This window comes from Calypte anna, chromosome 1 (assembly GCF_003957555.1).
Source record: "Calypte anna isolate BGI_N300 chromosome 1, bCalAnn1_v1.p, whole genome shotgun sequence".
Classification (NCBI taxonomy): Eukaryota; Metazoa; Chordata; class Aves; order Apodiformes; family Trochilidae; genus Calypte; species Calypte anna.
The window spans coordinates 51060981-51087797 of NC_044244.1; the positions used below are offsets into that span (position 1 = coordinate 51060981).

General features: G+C 48.4%; 2 protein-coding genes across 8 annotated transcripts in view; one reads left to right on the top strand and one right to left on the bottom strand.

The window, feature by feature from the left end:
* The window catches only part of MRTFA (myocardin related transcription factor A), a 49624-nt gene extending 27763 nt beyond the window's left edge, over positions 1-21861 (top strand). The window contains 21 exon segments of the mRNA XM_030468506.1: positions 6357-6412; positions 8000-8075; positions 8721-8882; positions 10297-10472; positions 10930-11085; positions 11564-11817; positions 12166-12337; positions 12617-12851; positions 12854-12946; positions 12949-13032; positions 13035-13061; positions 13064-13125; positions 13127-13294; positions 13296-13466; positions 13468-13518; positions 13520-13660; positions 13663-13692; positions 14842-14967; positions 17102-17275; positions 17951-18011; positions 18449-21861. Of these exon segments, the coding sequence (XP_030324366.1) occupies positions 6357-6412; positions 8000-8075; positions 8721-8882; positions 10297-10472; positions 10930-11085; positions 11564-11817; positions 12166-12337; positions 12617-12851; positions 12854-12946; positions 12949-13032; positions 13035-13061; positions 13064-13125; positions 13127-13294; positions 13296-13466; positions 13468-13518; positions 13520-13660; positions 13663-13692; positions 14842-14967; positions 17102-17275; positions 17951-18011; positions 18449-18948 (2975 nt within the window). The 3' untranslated portion in view covers positions 18949-21861.
* A 1498-nt stretch (positions 21862-23359) lies between these two features.
* Positions 23360-26817, bottom strand: part of SGSM3 (small G protein signaling modulator 3) — a 29471-nt gene continuing 26013 nt past the window's right edge. For all 7 annotated transcript variants that reach the window (XM_030468539.1, XM_030468534.1, XM_030468529.1 and 4 more), the window contains 3 exons: positions 26529-26651; positions 24934-24994; positions 23360-24557 (listed from right to left, as the gene is read on the bottom strand). In XM_030468539.1, coding sequence (XP_030324399.1) covers positions 24474-24557; positions 24934-24994; positions 26529-26651 — 268 coding nt within the window. In that variant the 3' untranslated portion in view covers positions 23360-24473. The remainder of the gene's footprint in view (positions 24558-24933; positions 24995-26528; positions 26652-26817) is intronic.

Here is a 26817-nt window from a genome sequence, read left to right on the forward strand (position 1 = left end):
TTGGATAAGTAGGCATTCTACAGACATTGCATGTTGTCTGACCAACTGATCTGCATTTCAAGTATCACTTTGTTGTCTGTGATGAGCTAGATACTGTGGCCAAGGAGGGCTCATGTGCTGTCTCTCCTCTGTCAGCCTATATATCTGATAGCTTCCCACAGTAATCTTAGCAATGGCAGAAGGTTTTGTGGCCTCTTCTTCCCCCAACACACTTGAGTTATGAAGGTCTGTGAAGACCCTTTTTCTTTCTTCCCTTTGTTTGGTTCCTTGCAAACCTTAGTGTATTCTGTTGACTACATAAGCAAATGGAGGGTATACATTTGTATTTGTACAAATACCTCTATTTTTTTTCATCTGGGTCTGGAACCTTCCATGGCTATGTTTCATTCTTAGAGTGACTGAATTTGGTTCTGATGCTACCTATTTCTTACACAAAGCAAAAAAACCTGAAGATCTGCATATGACTATCTTTGAAACCTTTGCAAGGCTAAAATTTGCAGAGTAAACTTTGAAAAGGCAACGTTTGAAACATCTTGCCTGAATTTTTGTGTCTGCTGTTGTATTGGAGATTGGGTTTAATTCCTTGGCCTTGATTCAGAAGCACCAGTTTGATGCTTTGGGGCAGTATCTCACTTAATTCATGCATTCCCATATTCAAAATGTGACTTGGGCTGAGGGAACACTGAATTCATGCATTGCAGTTTTGGACCCTGTCTCAGAATTTATTTTGTACATCACTTTGAAACAAAGATGAGCAAATTCCACCTCTGTGTTTTCGATGGAGAGGTGTGCATTATCATAGGTGGTTCTAGGTGCTGCTGCTTAACTCTGGGGGTCATATGGAAGGTCAGTAATTGAAATGTGTAACTGCAAACATTTTTCAAGCAGGGTCGAGGCAGAGTACAGTTGCTTCACTGATGTTCAGTGAGGTTTCTTGTGGTAGCTAAGGGTGTGAGCACAAAGATACTAATGCTTCAGGAATTCTGGTGCATCAAAATGCTTTACAATAAGTAGCAGTGATCCTAAAAACCTTCGTTGTATGTGGTAGAAATTTCAGGAGATCCTTGCTAGCCAACTCATCTGTGGTAGGAAAACCATGTACTGCTTTCAGTCATCTACAGGTGAGGGATTATCAAGTGCATCGCTGTAACAGAGGATGTTACAAACAGCCAAGTGGCTGGCTGGGTGGGACAAAAGTATTTACAGCTGAGTCAGGGGGTACCTGTTGGACTGTTCTGTCCCAAACCCTGTTGGTGATGCTATTGTCCCTTCTGTTCTTTCCCTGGACTGTTTCCAGTGCTTGCTTGTCCATTTGTAACATCAGGCAGTTTCCCTAAGATAGGGGGGACAATCTGCAGCCTTGGGGGATCGGTTCAGCAGCATGGGGGGCTTTAAACCCAGCTTCTGCTTTTTTACTTTGGCAGGGAAGGTTTTTTGCTCAGATTTGCTGACACTATTTGTGGAACTGTGCTGTAAACCAGCATATCAGTCCAGGTTAAAATAGCTCTTTGAAAGCAATTGTGATTCGAGTCCACAAACGGTTTTGTCAACATAACTGAGGGCTAAAATGCTTTGTCCTAGGCCTAGGTACAAGAACAAGGGCAGAAGTTACCCCTCATCGAGGGTGAAAATGCCACACATAAAATGCAGAAACAAAATCAGGAAGGCAGGCAAAAGGTATACTTAACTGACATTGGGTATTGCAGGAGTTACCCCTGCATTCTTAAATATCCCAGTAGCAGAGAAATATCAAAGGCTTTTTTTCTGCATACAGTGGAAATAAAAATCTCAGTTACTGGCAAGTTTTTGTGTTGTTTTGGCTTTGTTTTTTGTTTGTTTGGGGGATTTTTTTGAGCTTTTTTGTGGGCTTTTTTTTTTGTTTGTTTGGTTTTGGGGTTTTTTGGTTGCTTTTTTGTGTCTCTGGCAGGACTCTGTTCTCATCAGGGGCTTACCCAAGGTTTTGCTAGCAAAGCTGGTTAGGCAGATCAAGGATTTGAACTGAGTTAACTAATACCTCTTTTGGGGAAAGGGCAAGTGCCATGAGGAGGTGACATTTCCCTAGCACAGCTCCCTGTGTGGCACGAGTACAATTGGACCATCAGCAGAAATGAGTGGGATGTGGGAGAAGGGCAAGAAGAGGTCATTACCTACACTGGACCTACTGCCAGGCCAAACATTTGTTGCTCAGCCTTCCCAGGAAGTCAGGATGTTAAGTATCTTTTTCCAGTTCTTGGGTTTAGTAAGGTGCTTGGCACAGGCTTGCTGACCTTTTTGTAAGCAAGCTGTGACTACTCAAAGCTACACGTGCAATTGGGGAGAGTGAGGGGTTGGGTTAAAGGCTTGGAGTCAGACTGGGACAGGCTGCTGAGCAGGGCTTTTGAGTGGGGAGGAAGGAGGTCCACATCTGATGCTATTTTGTATTTTCAGTAATTTGATGTGAAAAAGGGAATAGTGTGCATATTTAAAAGCTTGCAGGGTAGAAGGCTGGGAGGAGGCCAGGATTGGGTCTCACAGTATTTGGGATAGCTGAGAAATATGGGATAGAACAAAAGAAGACCACAGAGTTTCTATATTTTGGTACTTCTAATCAGTGGCATGAGTTGAGGATGGAGAATGGCTGGGTAGATAGCAGTTCTGCAGAAGAGGCCTGGAGACACTTCATGTTTTGTGGGCCAAGCAGAAGTAAACATTTAATGCATTTTATGTAGACAAAAAAGGCAAACCTACTGGGACATACAACTTAATATTCAATAATCATTTAACTTTGTAAAAGCTGATAAAGCCTAGACTGGAATATATACCAAATTTTGGATGCTATACCTCAAGAAAAATGCAGATAAAAGAGTCCAAAAAAGAGCAAGCAAGCAGAGGTTTGGGAAATATCTGTAAGGAAAGGTTGAAACAACTGGCTTTGGTAATTTTATGTAGCAGAAGAGTAGGAAAGCCAAAGTTACGAAATATATAGGGATAGATGAAAGGAGGTAGGTTATAATAAATTGTTCTCTGTAATGATTGCAGATAAAGCAGGGAATAATGAGTGTAAATTGTTGGAAGGGAAACTCAGAAAGTTTTTAAATGGTAAGGACATCTATGTAGTGGGATAATTTCTCTGCAACAATACTTCATTTTTCCATGAGAGGTCTTCAAGAGCATGTTAAACAAAATACAGTAAGGAACAGTTTAGTATATTTTTCCAGCCTGAGCAGTCAAAGGATTAGGTGATGGGAGTTTCTTCAGCCTTGTTGTCTGTGGTTATATCTGTTGCTTCAGGTGCCAAGGGATGTGAGCATGAATCCCATGCTGGGGGTAGAAGTGCTGGCCCATACCCACCTGCTTGCTCGTTTGCATATTCTGTCAGTGCAAGACAGAAAGGACACAGATACGTCTGAGAACAGCAGAGCTTTGTCGAGAAGGGTAATTGTGAGTGGAATGGAGTTGCTCCACAACTCTGGGCTATGTAGTCGTTCCAGATCCAGAAAAACGTGCAAGGCTTAGTTAACTTGTAATCGAGTATGATTTTACAATAGATACCCTCTTCGGACATGTCAGCCCCATCCTAGATTGATGAGGGAAGCAATGAAGGATTGGTGCCCTCTTGACATTTTCAGAGGTCGAATATGAAGTTCTCTGTCATGTTGCCAGCTCAGAGCTCTACAACCCAGTGCTTGTTTCCAGAGGACTGAAATTGTTCTTTACAAAATTCTTCCCAAGCAGTTTTGTATTACTACTTAGCGTGTATGTGATTTGGAGAGGGTTTTTGGTTTTTTGGTTTGGTTTTGGTTTTTTTTTTTTTTACTTTGAGATTATTCTTGTTTTGTTCTTCTGTATGCAAAAGTTCAAAAGTTTTCTTGGATTACCTGTGGAATCAGCTGAACTGCAGTTGTTTTTCTTGACCATTTGCTTTGGTCAGGGAAATGTCACTTAAAGTTCATATGCTGCCTCTCACTGTCAGCAGCAACCAGCAGTAGGCAAGAAGAGGAGAGTAAAGAATTACTGCCATGCCTGCACATTCCAGTGGTAGTGAGCTTTTGAAGACTCAAGATGAGACCTGTTTTGCTTGTCTCCAGGGTAGATTTTTATATTGATTTGTATATTGTGTGGTGGTTTTGCTCAAGTGTTCCCAAACTTCTGTTCACTCTTCTGTGATACGCATATAGTGAAAGAAATGCATGTTTAAGTTCAAGACACGTGCATATTCACAAGTGGTTCACGTGGCTTGAAAAGAGTGCTTTGCAGTATTACAGCTACCTGAAAGGAGGGTGTAGCCAGGTGGGGGTTGGTCTCTTTTGCCAGACGACTTTCAAAAAGACAAGAGGGCATGGTCTTAAGTTGTGCCAGGGGAAGTTTAGGTTAGATATTAGAAAGAATTTCTTTACGGAGAGAGTGATCAAGCATTGGAATGGGCTGCCCAGGGAAGTAGTGGATTCTCTGTCCCTGGAGATATTTAAAAAGAGACTGGATGTGGCACTCAGTGCCATGGTCTAGCAACCGCAACGGTGGTTCAAGGGTTGGACTCGATGATCTCTGAGGCCCCTTCCAACCCAGCCAATTCTATGATTCTATGATTATTTGTTGCTTGCTCATCATTGAGGTGTGATTGTCAGACTCCCCAGGAGTTCATGTCTCAGTTACCCAGTGAAGTTCTGTGTATTATTTTTGCAGTTACTGCAAAACCGTATCTCTACCCCTACATGGGTTTATCCCTAAGTGCAATCAGTGCACTCCGATTTCACAGCTTGCCTAAATTTCTCTGGTGATTTCTTTCCATAATCAGATTGTACAAAACTATCATTAATCTGAAGGGGAGCTATTTGCCCCGCCACTGTATGGGTCCATATACTCACTTGCTATGGTTATTCAACAAATTATTCTTCATTCACTTCTGTAGTCCAAATCCCAGCTCTGGTGCCCTGGTGTATTTAGAATTCCCAGCACTTGGAATAAGTTCTACTTTTTACCCCACTGATGTGAATGTAGAGGGACTCTGTCCATAAATCACAGAATATATGTCTGTCTTAACACTTTGCCTTTGGCTGTTCCATTTTATTCTGTAGGAAAGACTTTGGAAGTCTGCATATGAGTAAGAAGTAGTTTCTTACATTGCATTTATGCAAGAGTTTTTAATAACCTTTTGAGATTTTATTGTGAAGTTGCAATTGAGAAATATTTTATAATTGGTGTTAAGTTAAAAATAATATGACCAGACTATATTTCATAGGACCTAGATGCAATACTTCAGAGTTATTAACTGTACAAGTTCAGATTTCTGTCTTCGAAAGACTTTCAATTTGTCTTTAAAAGCTGAAGTTTTTTTAACTTTGCTGTTTAGGTTGATGGTAAATTAGAAACTACAACAGGCAGTTTTAAAAAATTAGTTTTTCAGAAATACAAAAAGAAGCTATCATGGTCCCTTCAGTTAGTTCTGACACAAGCCACAATGTGATTGTTTTTTAAAAAAACAAGCTTCTTGCAGGTTCGGTAAAACTGTGAGGAGCTAGTGACACTCTTGCTGAGTTTCAGCTAATGTCACCCTCTTTCTCCAGTTTTCATGTGGGACGTGAGCTTTGTGTGCTCCAGAGGAGCCAGGCAGAGTGAGAGATTCCTCCAGGGTTAGTTCGGTCCTGGACAGCAGAGGATCAGTTTCTTAAAACATGATCCACTTTGGCTCTGGTTTTACACTGAGCCTGAGGGGGCGAGGAGGTCTGTTATATGGAGAGCTTCTTGTTAATTCCTCAAGTCTTGGTTTTCTGTCAACAGACAGATGTACTTTCCTGCCCAAGTGTTCCTGTTTCCACAATAGTTTCTCTTACATGGAACAATTTATCTGTCCTGTGGACCTGGAGAATTTGTAACCAGCCATTGCACGTACACAATACGCATGTGCACATTAAGGAAAGACTCGCAGCTTCCTTTCATGTTATAACATAGTAAAGAGGATTTACAGTATATGAGGATCCTCCTTCACCCTTCCAACCATTTAATGTATCTCTTCAGTGTTTCAGTGCCCTTCCCTTACTTAAGGATCCTGAATATTTTGCTCCAAGTTGAAGCTTCTAAAAGGCATTTGCTGGGGGCCTGGTTTTGGCTCACGTTCTTGGCCCCAACTTTGTGAACAGTTGTTAGTTTAACTAGAAGTGTAGTCTGTATTAGTTTCACAAGTAGCCCACAAAAAGAGTCCAGGTCCACTCTTGCACTATCAAATGGAGTATGTCAATTCAGCAGGTGGAGATCTGGTCCAGTGCATTGAAAGATGCAGGAGGCAGTTGCTATACTTGCTAACTTAGATGGCCTGAAGGGACATACAGTGAGAACTTCCATCATTCTCATTGATTCTTTAGGTGTTTTTCTCTCAACAGCTCTGAAAAGTCCAGCTGCATTTCACGAACAAAGAAGGAGCTTGGAACGGGCCAGGGTAAGATGTTATATGCTCTTTAATGTTTTGGGTCAACTGAGAGTGTTATATTTTGGGAATCCTGTAGCTGTTAATGAGATGCAGAAGTAATCAGTTCATATTCTGGATGTAACACAGTGCTGTGCAGTCAGAGATGGATTGGTTTGAGGTGTTCTTTAGCTTGGATGTGGTGGTGCTTAACCCTCAGTGAACCAGTTGTGCCTGAAAACTATTGAATATGGTGCCTGGATTTCCCATGGAGTCTTCTTTCTGTAAATCACTGATACTCTTCTTCCCACTGTCAATATGCTTCTTTTATTTTTATGGTGTCTGTTTTGCCCTTAAGTGCTTCTATCATGTGGAACTTGATAGAGGTTCTTGAAGAAGAACTTGGTTCCACTTTGGAGGAAAGTGTATGGTTTCTCTGTTATCTGCACCTGCACTTGTTTATCTAGGGCATTAGAAATCAAAATTTTATTACAGAGGATCTCCCCCGCCCCCCCCCCCCAATCTTCTAACACTGAAATCACAGACTTCTGGCTCTATAGAAAGAGGAAACCAGACATCACACTTCATGACAGCACCTTTGTTAACTGAGGGGTTTCTTGATTTCTGTTCCTCAAAAGGCCTCTGGGGATAGTTTTTGTTTTCTGATTAGCCTACAAGGGAGTAAAACCTGTTGTGACTGCTGGGCTATGTTTTGTTTTAAAAGTGATAGCCATGTAAGAAAAAATATAACAGCTATGATTAAAACCTGTGAGGGAGTGTGAGCATTTTAAACTGTGGAAGGATTGGAACAGTTGACTTGGCATTAAGACCAGTGTCCCAAAGGATTTTGCTTCTTCCTCCTCTTTTTTACTCAACACTTTTTATTGAGTTACTATTTTAGTGTGGACAGTTGAGCTGTGGTGCTGTTTGCTGATTGACTTCCATATTTATTTTTCTGATGGCCAGTAGTCACCTGTCCCTTAACCTACTGCTCTCAGATTCCCATCTGGCTGTGGTAAGGATAAAGTGGTCAGCCCAGGTCAGGGTCATCTCTGTCCATTGCTCTGTAGTGCATTCTCCAAAGGCAGAGCTAAAAGCAGTTCTGAAAACTAAATAGGCCTTGTCATAGCATCTAGATTCTGCCTGCCAAGGGGGTATATGGGTTCTTTAGCTTAATAAATAGCATATTTTTAAACAAATAGAAAAGTATGACCAAACCACAAGTCAGTCTTGAATGCCAGCAGTATGTGAAAGTATGTGCTGTGAACAATGGAACTAGTGCATCTATCTTTAATGTAAAAAGAAATGCCTTGAATTTCATCCTGACACAAGGTAGGGGTGTTGCATAAAAGGGGAAAAGAAGGCTTCAGCTCTTGAGGAAGTACTTTCCAGTTTCTGTTCTGCAGAACAGCAGTGCAGTCTTATACTGAGGTGATGTCTTCCTTAGAATACACTCATGTTCTGGGTGCTCTGGAACAGAAGATATGACCCTTCTCTGTTCTGTGTTTATTTACTTATCAGTAACAACTAAAGATGCTTGTTTCTCTTATTTGTGCTGCCCAAGATTACCTCACTTTTTGCCTCATCAACTGAAATTGGTTCTTGCTATTTTTGCTGCAGACAGAGGACTATCTGAAACGGAAAATCCGGTCCCGTCCAGAGAGATCAGAGCTGGTTAGGATGCACATTCTGGAAGGTATGGTGTATGTTAAGCAGAAAAACATAAAAAATAAACTTTATTGTAATTATTTATTTAACAGCTTTCTATTTTCCCTCTGACGTCCAAGTCTGTATTTCAGTTGAGAGTGGGCATGATTTCTTGGGAGGCATTCAACTCTTTTTACATGGAGATGCTCAGAATAATCTGTTGTGTGAACCAAAATTGTGCAGTTTTGTGTAGCTGAGCAATAATGAAATGGAATGACCATGTATTGCTTTTCTACTAAAGGAAGACACTGTAAAATATCCAAGAGGGACTGAGGCAAGTTTGGTCTAAATACCAAACCTCAGTTTCAGAGAGTGCTATGCTGCTGTGCAGTACTGCATCTTTGGACACAACCAAAAGGGAAAAGATGCACGAGAATTGGGTGACACAAGTTTAACAACACTGAATTTTTTCTATTCTAGAGTCACAAGACCTAGTATAGTTATCTTTATAACTTAACAGGATATAACTATACATAACAGGATATGTATAGTGCATAGTTGTCTATGTATTTTACAACTATTTTCCTGTGTAGTTATCTACAGTTACATTTCTGAATGGAAGTATAATACTGCTGAAGTGCATAGGTTGACCAGTGCTGGATTGATGACATTTTATTTACTTTCCCCTGAACAGAGACCTCAGCTGAACCGTCCTTGCAGGCTAAGCAGCTGAAGTTAAAGAGAGCCAGGCTGGCAGATGACCTCAATGAGAAGATAGCGCAGAGGCCAGGTCCCATGGAGCTGGTGGAGAAGAACATCTTGCCTGTGGAATCAAGCCTGAAAGAAGCCATTATAGGTAAGGCCAGAGGATGATCTGTGTGGAAGGCATTTTCTGTAAGTGGCTGTGATTCCTATCAATTCACCTGCCTGTCTAAGGGAGTGCAGTCCCATAGGGGGTTGGGTTTTTTTTGTTTTCCTGCTTCAGAATCACAGTCTTTCAGCCCTAAAGATTCTTAAAAGCAGAACTCTTCCTCTGACCCAGATAGCCTCCTGACTATTGTCATCCCAGAATAGCTGAAAGCAATTTTATACCTAAAGGCTTGAAAGACTGTTGAATATTGCATTCCCTAAATTCTCTCCTTAAAAATCCCTCTCTTGGTATAACATGTCAGCAACCTTGGTCAGGGAGAACCCACTGACTCGCATCAGGGAGAGGGGACAGAACATAAACAGGTGTGATGAAACAAAAGCTGTCTGTGAACTTAAAAACTTCAGAGGATTCAACCCCTTTAAAAATAAACCAGAACAGATGTAAATCATGCCAGTGCCATTCCAAGGGCTGAAAGGAATGCTGAGGAATAGCCTTCCCACTGCCTCAGCAGTGCTCTTTCCCATCTCCCCAGACTGAGCAGTCTTGTGTGTGTCTGTGGTTATTCATCCCTCAAACACAGTTACTTTAAAGACAAATGGGACACAACTGTGAGAAAGACTTTTAAAACAGTTTTAATGGGAAAGGAAAAGCAGGGTGTTCAGGGAGACCCTCCTTAACTATTGCCCAAGAAGTGGTTGAGGAAGAGAAAAAGTGAACTTGTAAACTGAATCATTAGGGATGTGGCTCCCTTCTGACTTTGACAGATTTCTATTGCCTTTATGTTAGGTGCAAATGATAGTATTTTCCTGTTTACCAGGATTAATTTGAGATAATATAATCTAAACATTTGGTGCATTAAAAATGTGTGCTCAAGTGAATTTACCCACTGGACATGTAGACAGACAGAAATGCAGTCAGAGCCACCACTTAAATCCACAGTCCTTGTTACTTACAAGGCTAGAGGACAATTTGGGATTCTTTCTTCTTTCTTGGATTCTACCTTCCACCATGTAGGTGATGAACACCAGAGAAGCTGTGACTCAGCCTTACACTGTTTGACCTTCTTCTTTGGTGGCAAATGATAATTAAATAATCCGTGCCACAGATCTGGGTTTGGGCACAGAGTTCAGTTGCTCTTGTTGTACTTCCTGATCTTGTCTGGCTAAAGGGAAACGGTTCAACCCAGTCTTCATCATTTTATTGTATTGATAGTAGAGATGAATATAAGCCCTTAAAACCAGTCCAGTTTGGGCTCTGTTCTCTCTTTCAGTTGGTGCTTTAAGCACAACTCAAGACACAGCTTTCTCCATGCTTTCATTATCTTTGTGAAGCATCTAGTGATAAGTGAAATAATTTTTAATTCTGCTTTAAAGGCCACAGTTGATGTTTGTGTTTCTAGTTGGACAGGTGAACTACCCAAAGGTTGCAGACAATTCCTCCTTTGATGAGGACAGCAGTGATGCCCTTTCCCCAGAACAGCCAGCCAGCCATGAGTCCCAGGGGTCTGTCCCATCACCAATGGACTCCCGGATTTGTGAGCCTCTCCCTAGCACCACTGGCACATCGCAAGCTCAGGTGAGAATGTGGTGGCCTCCTGCAGTGCCCTGGAGCTTCACAGCTATTGCTGATTTGTAGCAGAGGATCCTAAAAAAGTGAGATTGAGGGATTCTTAAAAGGTGTGGTCTCTGAGATCTCACAAGTGGTCTCAGCTCTGTTGCTGAACCCTTCTGGTTTTTCAGAAACCCCTGTAGTTGTGCCATGTGGGGAAGAGGTGCAGTAATTTCTGGGTGATAGACCCTGTGTTGGTGCATGACTGATTCTGGCAGGCAAAGCTGGGAGATATGGCTAAGGGATTTTGATTCCTTTTCTGCTCTAAGCAGTTGTGCTGCTTCTCAGGGAAAACCGGAGCAGTGTGTTAAAAAAGTGTAATCAGTGACCCATGCTGCTTCCCTCTGAGTGGATGCTTCCTGCGCTCTTAAATTGTTTCATTCCTCATAGGTGTGTTCATTGTGCCCTTTTTCTGTCCCAGCAGGGCACATCCCAATTGCAGATCAGTACAGACTCCAGTGAAACGCTTTTCCTACCTGAACAGCCACCCCCTCCTCTGCCACCTCCACCTCTTCTGTCTCCTAGTCTTACCAATGGAGTGGCTCTTACTGCTGCCAAGCCACCACCAACACTCATTAAGGTACCTTATTGGCTGGTTTCTTCATTGTTGTGTAGTTTGAAGGAAGATAAGATGGGTACTCTGAAGAAATTTTGGAGTTGGAAGTCTTGTGTTAACAGATAGGAAGGAAGGAAAGCTTATCTGGCACTAGTGTCATCCTCTGATGCTAGCTGTAATGTATTTAATAGATTTTCTTGTTCCATGATGTTTTCACCTTCGGTAAAATGTTTTTAAACAGTCAGAATTATCCATAATTAGAGTCAGTGAGTCTGCAAGGATGAACCAAGTGATCTGGTGTGCTGGGAAAGATGACCTGGTGCAGCTGCTGTGGGTGCTGTGACTATACTGTTGCCTGAGTTAGGGAAGCATGGAAAGACCCTGAGGTCAAATCTGTGGAGTTTCTAAACAAAAATCCCAGAGTGCATTCTGGTTTACATGGGGTGTTATGTTGTTTCAGTGTTTCCAGTCTTATTTTGCTTCCTCCTTTTCTTTTAAATAGCAAAGCCAGCCCAAGTCTGCTAGTGAGAAGTCTCAGCGCAGTAAAAAAGCCAAGGAGTTGAAGCCGAAAGTCAAGAAGCTTAAATATCACCAGTATATTCCCCCACACCTAAAGCAGGACAAGGGAGCTCCTCCCATGGATTCATCCTATGCCAAAATTCTCCAGCAGCAGCAGCTCTTTCTCCAGCTTCAGATCCTCAACCAGCAGCAGCAGCAGCACTACAACTATCAGACCATCCTGCCAGCTCCACCAAAGTACGGGTCCTAAATGGCAGCTCTCTCTTAGCAAGCCCTTGCTTCCCCAGTTCTGTTACCAGAGTCACTGTGATCTGGGTGTGAGGTGTGGTGTGTAACACACTCATCTCGTTCAGTTACAGTGGGATACAAAAAGGAACAGTGTCGGATGAGTCAGACAAAAGCAGCTGAAGTGAAATGTTTGGCTGGATCAGAGGCACGGATGTAACCAAAGGCACTGGTGTGCTTTAATGTCTAGGGTGACACTAGTGACACAGATATTTCTGAACGTGTATGATTGTTGACACTGAGGGCCTCTGGTGCCTTTCTGCCTTGGCTTTAATGCCTGTGTTTTTTCTTTCCCTGCAGGCCTCCAGGAGAGCAGCAGGGTGGTGCCAGTGCCCCTGCTGTACGCAACCTCTCCACCACAGTCAGCAGCCCATCTTCAGTGTCCTCTGGTTCCAGTGGCCTGATGCGACAAAACAGTAATGCTGCAGTGGGCAAGCCTGGCCCTCTCCCTGCCAACTTAGATGAGATGAAGGTAAAATACCCTGTGAAAGCTGCACAGCCATTTTTTTACATTTTCAGTGGAGAGGGCAGTAAACTGAGCAAACTGATGTTGCACCCCAGAGCAGCTCTCTGACAGACAGGAGTTAGTGATAGCAGCTGGCATTGCTGCCCTGCAGTCTGTACCTGGGGTGCAGGTCTGTTGGCCTGCAGGAGGGTCAGTTTAGTCCTTTGCCCCGTGGCTCTGGTAGCAGTTAAAAGTTTAAGTGTATGTTTTCTTATATTCTTGCCTTCTTTTTTCCCCCCGTATCAGGTAGCAGAGCTGAAGCAAGAGCTGAAGTTGAGAGCTTTGCCTGTGTCTGGCACAAAGACAGGGCTGATAGAGCGTCTCAGAGCTTACGAAGAGCAGAATGGAGCAGGCAGCCAAACGACCCCCACTCCCAAGCCAGGCACAGCTGCAAGGCTGAGCACAGGTCCAGCCCTGGTCACCACCAGCATCACACCAGCAGAAGTGGTTGTGGCCACAGTCACCAGTGGAGGTGTGATGAAGTCGGCAGCACGGGCTCGACTCCTCCTGTTTCTCCAACTCCTTCTGAGCGCTCACAGATAGCACGGGGGGATGAGAACTCGGCCACTGGAGACAGCTTGGAGAGATGGTGACTTCACCCCTGACACAGCTCACCTTGCAGGCGTCTCCGGTGCAGTTCCTGGTGAAGGAAGAAAGCTCAAGTCTGCCTCCTGCAGCGTAAATGCGGCACCAGGTTGGAGCGGTGCGGGCACCGGTAACGCAGGGATGCAGAAGTTAGGGACAAAGACCAGATGGCTGCAGGAGAAGGACAAGCAGATCGAAGAGCTCACCCGCATGCTGAAGCAGAAGCAGCAGCTGGTTGAGATGCTGAGACTACAGCTAGAGCAGGAGAAGCGCTCTCAGCAGTCACTACCGGCCCCGGCGGCGGCAGGAGAAGGAGCAGCCCTTGCCTCCAACCCAGCGGGCATTTGGCACCCAGGTCAAGAGTGAGAACGGTTTCCCGAGTTGCCAGTCTGCAAAGCAATCCAGTGGCCAAACAGACCAATTCAGCCCCGCGCCAACCGCTAGCCAAATGGACGCTATCGAATCCAAACCGGGGTGGCCAAAGAAAGCCGTGATGGTGAAGCAGGAGGTGCCCGGCCACCGAAGCGGAGCCGCCGTGCCAGTCCCACAGCCCGCGGCTTTTCCCTCGGCCAGCAAGGGAGCGCCCTGAGCGACCTCATCAAGGGCAACCCCTCCCCCACCCTCATCACCGACTCCACAGGGACCCACATCGTCCTCACCGTGACCAAGCAGAGCCCCGAGAGGCCAGGGCCTCTCGACCCCTGGGGAAGGCAGGGAGTAGCTGCCCAGCCTTGCAGGTAGGCAAGGGTTAGATCACATCCCTGCTGCAGGCATTTGGGTTCCTCTCTCCCTCTTCCAGGTCCTATTTTTCAGGTTACCCCATGGTGATTGAACCACAGTGGAAATTCAGTGGAGGAACTACTGCAATGGCTGAGTTGCTTCCTGTGGTGGCTGGTAGTTCATCGGATCTGTAAAGCAGAGCAAGTGCAAGCAGGTCTTTAGCAAAAAGGCTGGAATTTGACAATGATAAAGTGTGTACAGCAATGCAGCACTGACTGTGTGCATCGTAGGCTGTTCAGCGATTCTTCCAAACACATGGTTCTGCCTTTTATCAGGCAGGATCTCACGCTTGGAGGACAGGTTTGCTGCCACATTTCAGTACTTTTTGAGAAGAACAACTATGCCTGTGGTATTAAAAAAAAAGTGTCTATTTCACCTCTTGTCCTTTATTAGGGACATTGTAGTTGGAGTGATAGGCCACCTTGCCTCACCTACAAGAACTGAAATCAGACTCTGGACCAGACTTTTTACTTTTCGACCTGCTCTTTGTTTTAATGCATGTCAGTATTTCAGTGTAACAGAGTCTTTTGTCAGAGATGATCTCCTATTTCCCTGTTGGTATGAGCTCAGCACTTAACAGAAGTGTTCCGTGTGTTTCTTCCAGGAAGGGATAAATATGCCCAGGTCTTATGGCCTGAGCCAAACCCCAGCATATTCTGTGGCATCAGAGAAGATTTTCATTCTCTGCTGCCACATTTCTTGCAGCTTCTGCAGAGCAAGTGGCAGCATGTCCCATCAAGGCAGGCACTGAGCAGGCTGCATTTGCTGTGTAGCAGGTGAGATGCAAGCCAGTTGCCAGTGTACCCCTTGATACCACAGGGCCTCTCACCTGAACTCCAGCCACTGCTCCAGAAGGGCACAGGTCCTGAATGATGTCTGCCAGCCCCTGTCATGGATAGCTCATGGATTTAGGGTGGTACTACCTCCTCTTTTAGGACTCTGAATCCCACCCTGTTCTGATTTTGCTGCTTGGTGAAGCAGAACAGTTGACTTGAATTTCCTAAAGAGTAGGGAAAAACAGACTTCATAAATCCTTTAAGAAACACAAGCCTTGCTCCTTGTTATGTCTGGGGAATAGCTTCTCAGGTTTATTCTTTTCTTTCCAGAGAATACAATCGTCACCCACTAAAACTTCCAGCCAACCGCCATGTCAGCTACCTGCAAGCATCCCTGAGCAGCCCACGCAGCAGCAGCAGCAGCAGCCAGGAGGACTAAACCAATCAGTCAGAAAGGTAGCTTGCTGCCTGCTCACTTTTCTTCTGTGCTTTTCTTTGCCTGCTGCCAGGGTTTGTAGCCGCGGTGGGAAGGGGACTCGCACGCACACAATCCTGGTCAGAGAACATCATCACAAATCAGATATCTTGGCAGCTTCTGCCACAGCTTGCAACTGCATAGAATGCTTGGTTTTCAGCTTGAATTTGGCAGCAGAAGGGGTGCCTGCCATAGCCTCTCCATTCCCCTGCCTGCTGCTGAACTACCTGTGATGGAGAGCCCATCAGGCACAAAGTTTCAGGAGCACTTAAGGGTCCATGAGGTCTTCCCCACTTGGAAGTGTTTCTGAAGGCTTTATAGCAGAAAGCTCTGGGCTGTCCCTGACAATTTACTGGTTTCTGTCCTTTGGTCCCATATCTGGGCACGATACCAGCTGGTGTTTTTAAACAAGCATTGCCTGTAAAGTAAAAATTATGAGAGGCTGTAGTGGGCAGCCCTGCTTCATGGTTACGTTTGTTTCTGATTCTTGAAGGAGCGCTGCTGAACTGAGAAGGTGGCTACTGCATGGAGAGTGGGTGGCATGGGCACTATGCCTGCTACTGTAGGTATTGTATGAGCTCTGAGAGGGGCAGAAGGATGTGACCTTTTACTCTCTGGTACTGATGGACATGTTGTGGTTTCCATTCCTGTGCCATGATCAACAGCACACCTGTTGATCATCTCTTGTGAAGTGCAGTGCAGGTTCAGGAAAGGGAGCACCTCTGGCTTTACTCCTTCTCCAGGTGGCATCTGTGAAGAGGCTCCGCTGTGCATCTTCTTTCTATCCCACTTATTTCTAACATGTAGTTAAGAGACAGAAAGATTACTAGGAGTTTTTAGAAACTGGAGAATCACTTCTGAATCAGATGCTGGAAAGGATATGAAGACAGGAATAATTTCTACTGTAGTCAGAAAGGGATATCCATTGGTAGGGGTCCATGCTGTGGCCTACTTTAACATCTTCGAGGAAATGCAGAAGGTAAATGAGGCACCTTTCCCTCAGACTCCCTTAGCTCATGTGCTGTGGAGCAACTGTAGTGACTCTACTAATCCTTTCACCTCCTTGTAGGTCAGAAGCAGGTCTGTAGGTGGTCACAGGCCAGCTCCCCCACCCCATATAGTATTTCTCAGCACCTCCAAACCTGCAGCCCTTCTTCCCCAACAGTTTCCCCAAATGGTTCCTGAAAATTGGTTCTCCTGGCAAAGCCATCCCACCCAGTGTGTCAAAAAAGGTGCTCTCCCAGGACATCCCAATGCCCTGTGCCACAATGCCAGCTTCCAGTCCCTCTCAGGAGATAAGCAGACCCAGAGCAGCTCTGTTGGCCAGGACCTGGGGTCACTCCTCTGCCTGCAGCTCACAGAACAGATGAAGAGTTTTCCAGGGAAACAGCATCAACACCTACAAGTGTTGGCACTGGCATTAAGCTGCTGCCAGGGGATCACTGCTCCAGGGGAGTGAGCTTCAGCATGGAGCACCCATAATTGCTATAGAGGCAAAGACCTGATCCATGGTTTACATTTTCTTATGAGCATTTGTGTGCTGATTCATTTGGTAAAGCTGAGTCATGAGCACCACTTCCTGCAACCCATGGGGTTTCCTTTGGAGTTCTGGTGCTACTGACCGCACTGGTGCTCTCCACCCACCATCATGCTGTGAAACTTGCTGCTAGCAAAGCTTGATTGTGTCCCCAGAGTAGGCACTGAAGTAGGAGAGGGGTAGAAGATCCTGGCTATATTGTGCAGAGTAGGCTGAACGTGGCATGGGAAGTGCTGTTTCTCCCCTAAGTGCTAAGAAAATCCCCCCCTTGCACAGCTGAGGCTCTCCCTATCCAGCAGCCAGCCTGGTGGTGGTTTGTGGTGTGGTTGCTTTAGCATTAAATACATCAGCTGAAGATTTCCAGCTGTGAGTTGGAATGGAAATCTGCCTTCCTCCCCTGCAGCCAGAGCGTAGTGCACAGAGTACACAGAAGGAGCCAGGCTGCTAGGAGCAGAGCAGTGCCAGCCTCTATGCAGCTCTCAGTAAGAGAGGATCTGGTGGTCTCTGAAAGCAGCTGTGAGACTGGAATTGATGTGGGCTTTCCCCTGATCACTCCTCCTGCCTGTATTCTAAAACAGCCTTCATCACAGCCCGGCTCTCCTGCTGTCCCTTCCCCATCCCAGATGGAGCTGGAGCAGAAACAGCACACGTCGCTTTTTGGGACTCCTCCACCTTCTCTCCCTGTTTCCTCAGTTGCAATGAAAGAGCCACCAGGCTATGAGGAGGCCATGAAGCAACAGCCAAAGGCCCAGGTGAGAGCAATTTTTCTCCCTGGTTTCCTTGGAAAGCAGTTGAAAAATTGTCTTTGTAAATCATAGAGTCATAGAATGGTTTGGGTCGAAGGGACCTTACAGATCATCCAGTTCCAACCCCCCTGCATGGGCAGGGACACCTCCCACCAGACCAGGTTGCTCCAAGCCCCATCCAGCCTGGCCTTGAACACTTCCAGGAAGGGGGCAGCCACAGATTCCCTGGAGCCACAGCTTCCCTGGGCAACCTGTGCCAGTGTCTCACCACCCTCTTAATGAAGAATCCTCAAGTCTAATCTAAATCTAAATCTACCCTCTTTAAAGCCATCACCCCTTGTCCTATCACTCCATGCCCTTGCAAGAAGTACCTCCCCAAATCTGCTTACATTCCTTATCTGGGCTAGTAACTGAGAGTAGAGACACAGTGTCCCTTTCTAACTACACCTTCCTAGCTGAGTTCCTGCTGGAGGATTTAGGGTAGACCTTAAACCTTAGGTAGAGGTAGCAAGCCACTCTCTACCTGGTGCTAGTACAGCAGCTGCTGACTGTAGCTGCCCATCCAGAATCTGCCTGGGGTTATGGAGGATTCTGGTGCCGTGCTTCCATGTTCTCCTTCTTGCTAGATAACATCTCTGGTGGAGGTAAATAGGAAACTAATCCTGTGCTCACTCTTCCCAGGAGAATGGCTGTGCCAGCCAGCAGATGGATGACCTGTTTGACATTCTGATCGAAAGCGGAGGTAAGGAGGCACTGCCGGCATGTCCCATAGTCTCTGTTTTGAGCTTGGGAATTATAGAACACTGAGCAGAAAATCTGTCATCTCTCAGGTCTTTGCTTCTTTGTCCCTGCCAGTGCCTTTAGCACAGGCAGTTGTCATTAAGGCACAAAGGAGAGATCAGTCAGGCATTAGTATGATAAAAGCTTCTTGGTGGCTCTACTGCATCAGATCTGGCCACACCTCTTCTGCAGAAGCGGGCAGAGCTTGAATTCCCAAGAGGTGGGCTGAAAACTCCCCACAGCAAGCCAAATGTGGGCACAGTGTCAACTTCTCCCAGTTGGTGGTCAGTGATGGCTCAGTCTGGGGGTTCCCTATTGCCCTGGTGGGTGGGAGGGATCTTTCTGATGTTAGGCCAAGCTTTTTCCTCACTTCGACCTTCTCATATGTTCCCTGCACAGAGATTTCTGCTGATTTCAAGGATGAGTCGTCCCCCACTGGGAAAGAACCACCCGTGGCCCCAGCCTGCTCCTCACCACCCAGCAGCCACCATTCCCCCGAGCTGGCAGTGCCGGTGTCCCTGGGGCAGCCGGTGCCCGTGGGTCGGCTGGAGGACTTCCTGGAGAGCAGCACCGGCCTCCCGCTGCTGACCGCAGGCCACGATGGGCCAGAGCCCCTCTCCCTGATCGACGACCTCCACAGTGAGATGCTGAGCAGCTCGGCCATCCTGGACCACCCGCCTTCACCTATGGACACCTCGGAATTGCACTTTGCTCACGAGCCGTCTGGGGGCATAGCCCTGGATCTGGCTGAGGCTAACTTGGACAGCATGGACTGGCTGGAGCTGCCGGGGGGGCCTGTTATGAGCCTGGCTCCTCTTAGCACTGCAGCTCCCAGCCTCTTTTCCACAGACTTCCTTGATGGACACGACCTGCAGCTGCACTGGGATTCTTGCTTGTAACTCTGTGAGCAGAGACTGAAGGGAACGGGAGTGGGAGGGCAGGGGCATGCAGGGGGGGAAGAGGCCGGTTAACCAAAAAAGAAAGAAGAAAACCAGAAACTAGCTCCTAGGATTTGCACTCATCCCCGAGCAGTGTCCTTCCTGCACGACACCAAGCAGTGGTGGCCAGGGCAGGCCCACTGCTCCAGTCACCACTGACTGGGCAGGGAGAATGGCTGCTGGGGGTGGGGGGGGTTAAAAGAGGCTGCAGGAGCTCTGGAGCTGGTGGCCTTCTGCCCCCTCAGTGCAGCTCGGGTGAGAGCAGAGCCAGCAGCAGCGATGATGGCAGCACAGGGGGTACAGTGCCACCGGGCACGTTGCCTCACGCCAGGACGTGGCACGACTGGGCCTGAGATGCTTCCAGGAGCAGCAATCCCATGCCTTGATGGGACTGGGAAATAAAGGGGGTCGTGCTTCTCTGGCACAGGTGATTTAGAGGTTGCAGAAGGGGATTCTACCTCTGGAGCAGGCGGCAAAGTTGGGAGTGCTGCCCTCTGCCCCACCCGCCCTCTGTCAGGGCAGGGTCTGATCTGCTGCTGGGCTGTGAAGAGCTGGGCAGAACAGGCACCTTTTCTGTGTGTAGCCAAAGGGAACCGGGGTTCCCCACCAACCTGGTAATGGCTAAGCTGGTTTCCCAAATATCTCTGAGCTTGGCAGAGGCCCAGCTGCTTGCCTCACTCACTTTGGGCTGCAAAACAGGTTTTTAAGGTGCTAAAAATCCAGGTCTTTCTATGTTAAATCTGTCCTTTGCTGTGCCCTAGACCTCTGGCTGTGCCTGGAGTCTCGCCCTCAGGCTCCCTTCTGTCCCCCCCAGCTTCCACAGCCCGTGTGACATCCCCAGGTGAGCAGAGCCGTCAGTCAGTCTCTGGTGGGAGTTAGAGACAAGACATTGTCCGCCTGTCCCTGTGTGAGGGGGCCTGCATGAGGGGGCCTCCGTGAGGGGCACAGATAGCAAGGAGAAACATATCATTAGGGGCCATGTGCAATCTGTCTCCTGCCTTCAGCTGTGCTGCTGCCTCCCTGTAGCAGGTGCCCCGGTGGAAAGAAGCAGCTGGGGATGTCAGACCCAACAAGCGTCACCACAAACAGGGTTGCGTGGCACAACGGGTTTCCTAGCACAGTAGGGTGAGTGGTGAGGGCCCCTTTTGGGAGAGAGGTGGGACCCTTGGAAACGTCATTGGCAGCTGACCTCTGTTCTTCCTTCCCTCCTGGGCCCAAGGGGTAAGAGGTAAAAGCAAGGGGCTGCTTTCTGTCAGCTGTCGTCCTGGGTCAGGCAGCTGCTGCCTTGCAGGGCTCCAGTCTGGTGTCTCGGGGTAGCTGCTGAGTGACAAATGGGCACATGGGGACCCCAAGCCCACAGAGCCATGGCAATGCTTTTTGTTGTGCAGGGTTTTATGTCGAAAACCCAGGCCAGGGGTTCTCTCTCTGTCATAAATTCCTGTGTTTGTTAGTGGTAACTCACTGCCATTATTTAGCAGGTGAGACATAGCCCAGCAATGCCCCATGGCACCGCCTCACCGCACGGCTCCGCTTCTCAGGCCAAGAACTGGTTCTGAGCTGCTGGGGAGGTGGGGGCAGCAGTTCACAAGGGCAGAGCTCTGAAATCCAGGCAGTGGCTTTTGAAATCCTACAGACTAAAGAGCTGCCCCTGCTCAAGGCAATGGAAAGCCAAACTGCCCTCCTGCTCATACCTCCTCGGTGCTGACCCATTTTTCCTCTGCACTGGGCTGCCTACTGCGGAGGGGCAGATGTGGGTGGGCACATGCTCCTTCCCTGCCCCTTTGGTACTGCTGTTCCGTGGTGGGGCAGGTGAAGGCCAGACCTACACAACTGTTCTCTATCAGCCACTAAACTGGCATCCAGGTGGGGGGGGTTTATGCCTGTTCTGCAGCTGGGAGAAACTCCTGCTTTCCTGAGCCCGATTTGCTTGTTAACGGCATGAGGAGCCACTTTCTTAATCATTTGTAGGGGAGCCTGCTGGCAGCTTCCTTTCTTTCTGCCCTGTCTCTCCCCTCTCCTCCTGGCCCCCCAACCCCCACAGTTTAAAGCAAGTTTTTTATCTATATCTAAAGCAAGAGCCTTTTATCTGCCTCCCTCAGTTTCCAGCTTGAAGATGATCCCCCCTTTCCCCACTCCCCTGCCTGCTTTCTGTTGCCCAAGCTACTGTGTCATGTCCTAAAAATCTGAATAACTGGGACTGGTGTACAACTGCCCTCTTCTTCCCCCCAGTGCCACCCCCTGCCCTCCTGCGCTTCCTCCTGGTGCATCCTTGCTCCACTTTGGTGGTTGTGTGGATGGGGAGGATCATCAGCAATCACCTTACAGAACTTCCATTACCCCCTCAGTGCAGCTGCCCAGCCATGGGGCCAGGTGGGCACAAGAGGCGAGTGGTTTCTGAGAAGGGAAGTTTCTGAGGGGGGGGGTGTGAGAGGATCTTTCAAAAGCAAGAAAGAAGTAAGGCTGCCCCTTTGTCACACTCAGGCAAAAAAAAATGACCTTATTTTAGCCCAGAGTGTGCAGCAGCCCCTGCCAAAACCAGCTGTGTCATTGCTTTTGTACAAATAATTGCAAGGCTGCAACCAGTAAATAAAGAATAAAATTACTGCAGTGCAGTCACCTTCCAGAGGAAGGTGGGAGCATTCCAGCTGCAGTCCTGGCCTGACTTAGCCATGGTTCCTCTCACTGGTCAGGGCACCCCACTCTTTGGTGGCAGATAGAGATGCCAATGCCTGTTACTGCTTTAGCCCTTCCCAGGGTTGATGGTGAAAAGGCTGAGCTCACAGCCCCCACATCTGTGATCCTTCCTAGGAATTTAATTCCATTAGATTTGCTCAACATACTTGAAATTTGCCCTCAAGGAGCCCAGACGATACAGAACCATGAGCCTCACCCTCCTGAGGAACCCAACTAACCTGCCAGAGCTCCTCTGCACAAGGGGCTTCTGCCAGGAGAGCAAGTGATAATAACCCTGTGCCCGAGGGCAGTGGGGAAGATGGTTCTTCATCCCAGGAAATATTAGACAGTCTGTTCCCCAAGCAGTGCCCGCAGCAGGCTAGTCCAGTTCTCTGCTTTCTTACTATTATTTGTTTGAATAATAGTTCAATAGTTCTTTGTCAGAAGAGGTATTCCCCTGGACATACATTTTTTGCACCTATTGGGAAGAAAAAGAAAAAAAAAAGTCTGATGTTCTGCCTCTACCTTGAATGTAATCCTGAATCTTTCTGCTGTAACCACTACCTGTTTGTAATGTGTATTTGACTAGCACGCGCTCTCCCTTCCACTATGCAGCCAACAGCAAAGGGGTCATCAGCACCATCGTCGAGGGATGGTGTTGGGGCATTGGATCCAGAGCAAGTATTCAACTGGAAAAGGATAAAAGTGACAAGTTAACGGGAGAGAATGGATCTTTAAATTGAATTATTTTTTCAGTTACAAATATTTGAAAAAAAAAAATCCATTTTATTAAAAAAATTCCAAACAGCCATGTGCTCAAGACCTTCTCTGCTCTGCTGGTGGGAGGGCCTGGGGGCCACTCTGCCTTTTCCAGCTAAGGGTGGGTGATCCCTCTGGGTCTTTCTCGAACCTGAAGAAAAAAAAAAAATTTTTTTGAGTGGCAGTGCCTCATTTCTTGATTGCAGGGAGAGTCCCTCTATGTATGGAAATTACCTACCCTGCAACCAGACATCAGTTTTATGCTGGGAGAAGCACAGGCAGCTTCTGCAGTCTCCTCCAGCCCAGGTCTGGTCTGGACACCCCCAGCTGCTACAGTGGTGAGGTGACACTGCAGCCTTCCTCAGCCAGATGCCAAACTGGAATTACCAAGGGCTGAAAACACCCATTTTCACATCAGTAAATACACTGTGACTTTCCTTCTCCCATGAGTCTGGGTTTAAAAACACTTCTCCTGCGGCCTGTGCCGTTTCTGTCCTGCTTTACAGAAAATACTTCACCTGCATTTTCTGCAGCAGTTTGTTACCATGCAAACCTCACTGACGTTCACACACACCCCCCCTCTTCCCAGCCCTGTTTGCTGCTCACCCCTCTTTTGAAGGGTCCCCACATCCCTCTGGTTTGCCTATTTCCTCCTTGTCAGAGAAGCAGAGCTGTGCTGCAGGGTGGGCGGGCAGCAGAGAGGCAAGGCAGGGCTGACACCACTGCCAGCACAGCTGCTCCTGCCCCTGGGGTCTGCCCCAAGGCAAGGCCAGTGAGGAGCCCACACGGTACCAGCACAGGTTGAGCAGAGACCTCAGCTTGATACCAGCAGGACCCAATGCAGAAATGGTGTCATAATTATCAAACAGCAGAATTAAGAATAAGATCTGGTCCTGTCAAAAAAGAAAAACAACAAAACAAGAAAGCCGAAGCCCAGCACTCTCCCAAGATGCGCTTTTATTTACAAACCCACCGAATAAAGGAAAGTAAGAATCTAGTGTCATTTCATGAGTAGTTTGTGCTCACAGACAAACGCTTTCAGTAGAAAGTCACAGACTCCATACCCAGAGCCACCACCATAAAGCAGCATTTCTCCACTCCTGACCTACATCCCCCACTGCCACCCAAGGGCAATGAGGACAAGTTAGTCTCCCTGAGCCAGCTCCAACCCAAACCCCGTCCTGAGCTACAACAGTGCCAAAATATACACTTGGAGTTAATTTACAGCTTTTTGGTTAACAGTAAAAATAATCCAGAAACTAAAATGACAGCATGAAACACTTTGTTTAGGGGAGAGGTGTTTTTTTGTCTGCTCCCAGAGGAGACAAGGTCTACCCCCTAAGGCTGTTACAGTGGTTGGTGCAGTTGGGCACCTCTTGTCAACACCCCACACCCCAGGACCAGGGAGTTGGGCTGAGGCTGATCCCAGTTCCCCCGTCTCAGTCCCGGCTTCAGGGCACAGGATCTTGTCTGAGTCCTCAGGTTTTGCCATCCCTTTCCCCAGCAGCCCTTGCGTGGCACAGGGGGTATCCCTTGCTCCCCCAGTCTCTCACCAGCACCCACAGTGCCACCTGACCATGGACCGGACCGGCTCTCCTGGATCAAAGCCACCCCGCAGGGCCTGCCTCTGCCCCAAGGCACAGCAGCAGATGTGCTCACACACCCACACAGCTGCTGTTCCCCACATCCCTGGGACAGTGTGCAGGGGCCTGTGGGCCAGGCTGCTCCCCCAGCCACTGGGGGGGGGGTGAGGCAGGGCTGAGGCAAGAAGAAAATGGAGGTGGGGGAGATGGGGGAGGTTGGGAAGGGGGCACTTGTTTTTTGTGGCCAGAACACATTTGTCCCTTTGCAGCATCACACTTGACCATCGCTTCCCTCAAGTACGCAGTGCTGCTGCCATCTGTCCCAGGTGGCCTGGCAGCATCCCCCGAGGGGGATTTTGTCACAGATACAAGTGGGTGGGGTGGGGGAGGGCAGGGGGTGAGACACGATGGGGGTGGGGGACAGGAGTGTGTGCCATCTAGAAGGTTCCCCAGGATGGGGTGGGGTGGGGGTCACCCATCTATGTCCCAACTGAAGAGATGGTGCTTCACGAGCATGTCCTGCACCCCTTCCTTGAGTGGCTTCTTCTCCTTCTCCTGCAGGATGACACAGAGACTCGGGTCAGTGCACCACACCTAGGAGAAGCACCTAAGCACACCCAGGTCTCCAGCACCCAAACAGAGCAGCCTTCTGCACTTCCCATCTCCGTGCAGCTGACAGAGGGAGAGGCCCTGCGGTTTGGAGAGCAGCGAGGCAGGGAGGGGCCTGCCATTTCCTTCTACCCCAGCTGAGCAGGGGCAAGCAGCACCCTCTGCCACACAGCTCCCATGCACAGGGAGGGAAAGCAGCCCCATCCACAGCCTCTGGTGCCCACTCAAAAGGAGGCAGAGGATGGGCTGGAGCACAAAGCTGGGAGAGGTAAGCAAAGCCCCCGAAGCTGAGGGAAGTAATTGAGAGATACCACCCACTCACCTCCCTCTTTATTGGCAGCTCCCAGTCCTGAGAGAGGCTGAAGGCAAATTTGCAGAGGACTCTGCAATGGAAGAGAGTGATGGTCACACCCGTACACACCCCCTGATCACACTTCCACCCCATCCTGCTGTCCCCCAGTTATACAACTGCACCCGCTCCCGTTTGCCGCTAAGCTTACAAGGATGAAACCTTTGTTTGTTGGTGTTTCGACACCACTCATCCCCTGAACATCCCCCTTTTCCCTTGGGCTTCACATCCTGCCAGATCCAGACTGGGAAGAGAAGCTTGAAAATTGACTCAAGTGCAGCCCCTACAGAGCCCGGCAGGGCAGCGCAGGAAGGTACCGGCACCTCCAGCCCGGCGGGACCACAGGCAGCTGAGGACTGCAAGCAGCTGGCAACGGGGCGGGGACTGCAGGGTCCTCTCCAAAAAGCGAGCTCCTGCCAGCAGCACCTCAGAGTTCCGACACCCTTCGCCTTCTCTCTGGTGCCAGAGAACTGTCCCGAACCCCCCCATGCACAAGTGAGCTTGCTTGCTGGACCCAGGCAGTCTCGACCATCTCCCTAGAACAGGGGATGTGGAGCTCAGACCTCGAAGTAACAAGCCCATCAGCAGTCCTACAGGCACAGGAGAAGCTCCTGAGTGGGGATCTCCAACTCCTGCTGCAGTGGGAGAGCTGGGCTCCTCCACAGGAAGGTGGCTGGGAAAAATTATGGCATAAGCCTCTACTCCTGCTCCCCAAAAACCTGGGCCCAGCCGTGAACCAGTTCCACCTGGTCCTGTGGCTGTGCTGAACTAGCACAACCCCACCTCTGCTGCAAGAAAGCAGCCAGGGGACACAGCAGCACTAAGGTGAGAAGACTCCCTCCATTCAGCAGCATCACCAGGAGAGCTGAGCACCCCGAGATGTGTACACACAGGCCTCCTCTTGGCTACAGATGCTCCCACTGGGACCAGAGGCAACCAGGTGGCAGGGACAATGGCCAGATTCTGCAGGACAGCAGCAACAGGGCTGGGGTGGTGGTGGAGTGGGGGCTGCTCTCCAGCTTCCCAAGACTGGATGTGGCTCTGCAGAGCCCAGAAGGGCCAGGAGCAGGCAGTGTGGATGTGTGCCCCAGGTCTCCAAACGATGGGCTTAGTGAGTTCAGCCCCTGACACCACTCCCTTGCTTAACCAAGGACAAGTGACAATTGGATTCTCTCACATCCCCTGCACCCTGCTCGGTCTCATGGTGGCTGGTAGAGGACCTAGAGAGCAGAGGGGTGGAAAAGGCAGTCTCTCTCCGTCAGAGAAGGTGCAGAGCACGGCAGGAGGTTGCTGGCAGACAGAGGCTGCCTGCCTGCTCATCACAACAGCTCCCCAGGAGCCAAGCTCTGCTCTTGATCAGGCAGGCGCAGTCCATTGCACTGAACTGTCTAGACAGCTGCTGCTGCCTCAGCACACAGATGCAAATTTTTCAGGGAGGATGTCTGGGCAGCCAACACTGCTATTCACTGGAGAGGGCCCAAAGCCAGCCACAGTGAGGGCCACCTCCTGCAGAGGAAGAAGATGAAATCCATTCCAGACCCTGGCAAGGCCCATGGGGACAGACTCACCTCAGCTCACATTTGATCTGCACCCAACCAGGGCTCCGCAGGAACGACCAGGGATGGAACCATTTCTCCACGGTCTGCAGGCTTGAGCACAGCACCTCCAGCCACAAATGCAGCACCTGCTCACTGCAGTGATGGGGTAGAAACATTATTATTTGGCTGAAGCCAGAGGAAGAAGCCCCATCCTTTTGGGATAGTCTATTTTCTGCCCAAGCCTCAATCCCAGCCAAGCCCTTGGGCCCACAGTCCTGTCCCCAGTGGGCACAGGATAGCCCAGGAAGCTTGTGTGAGC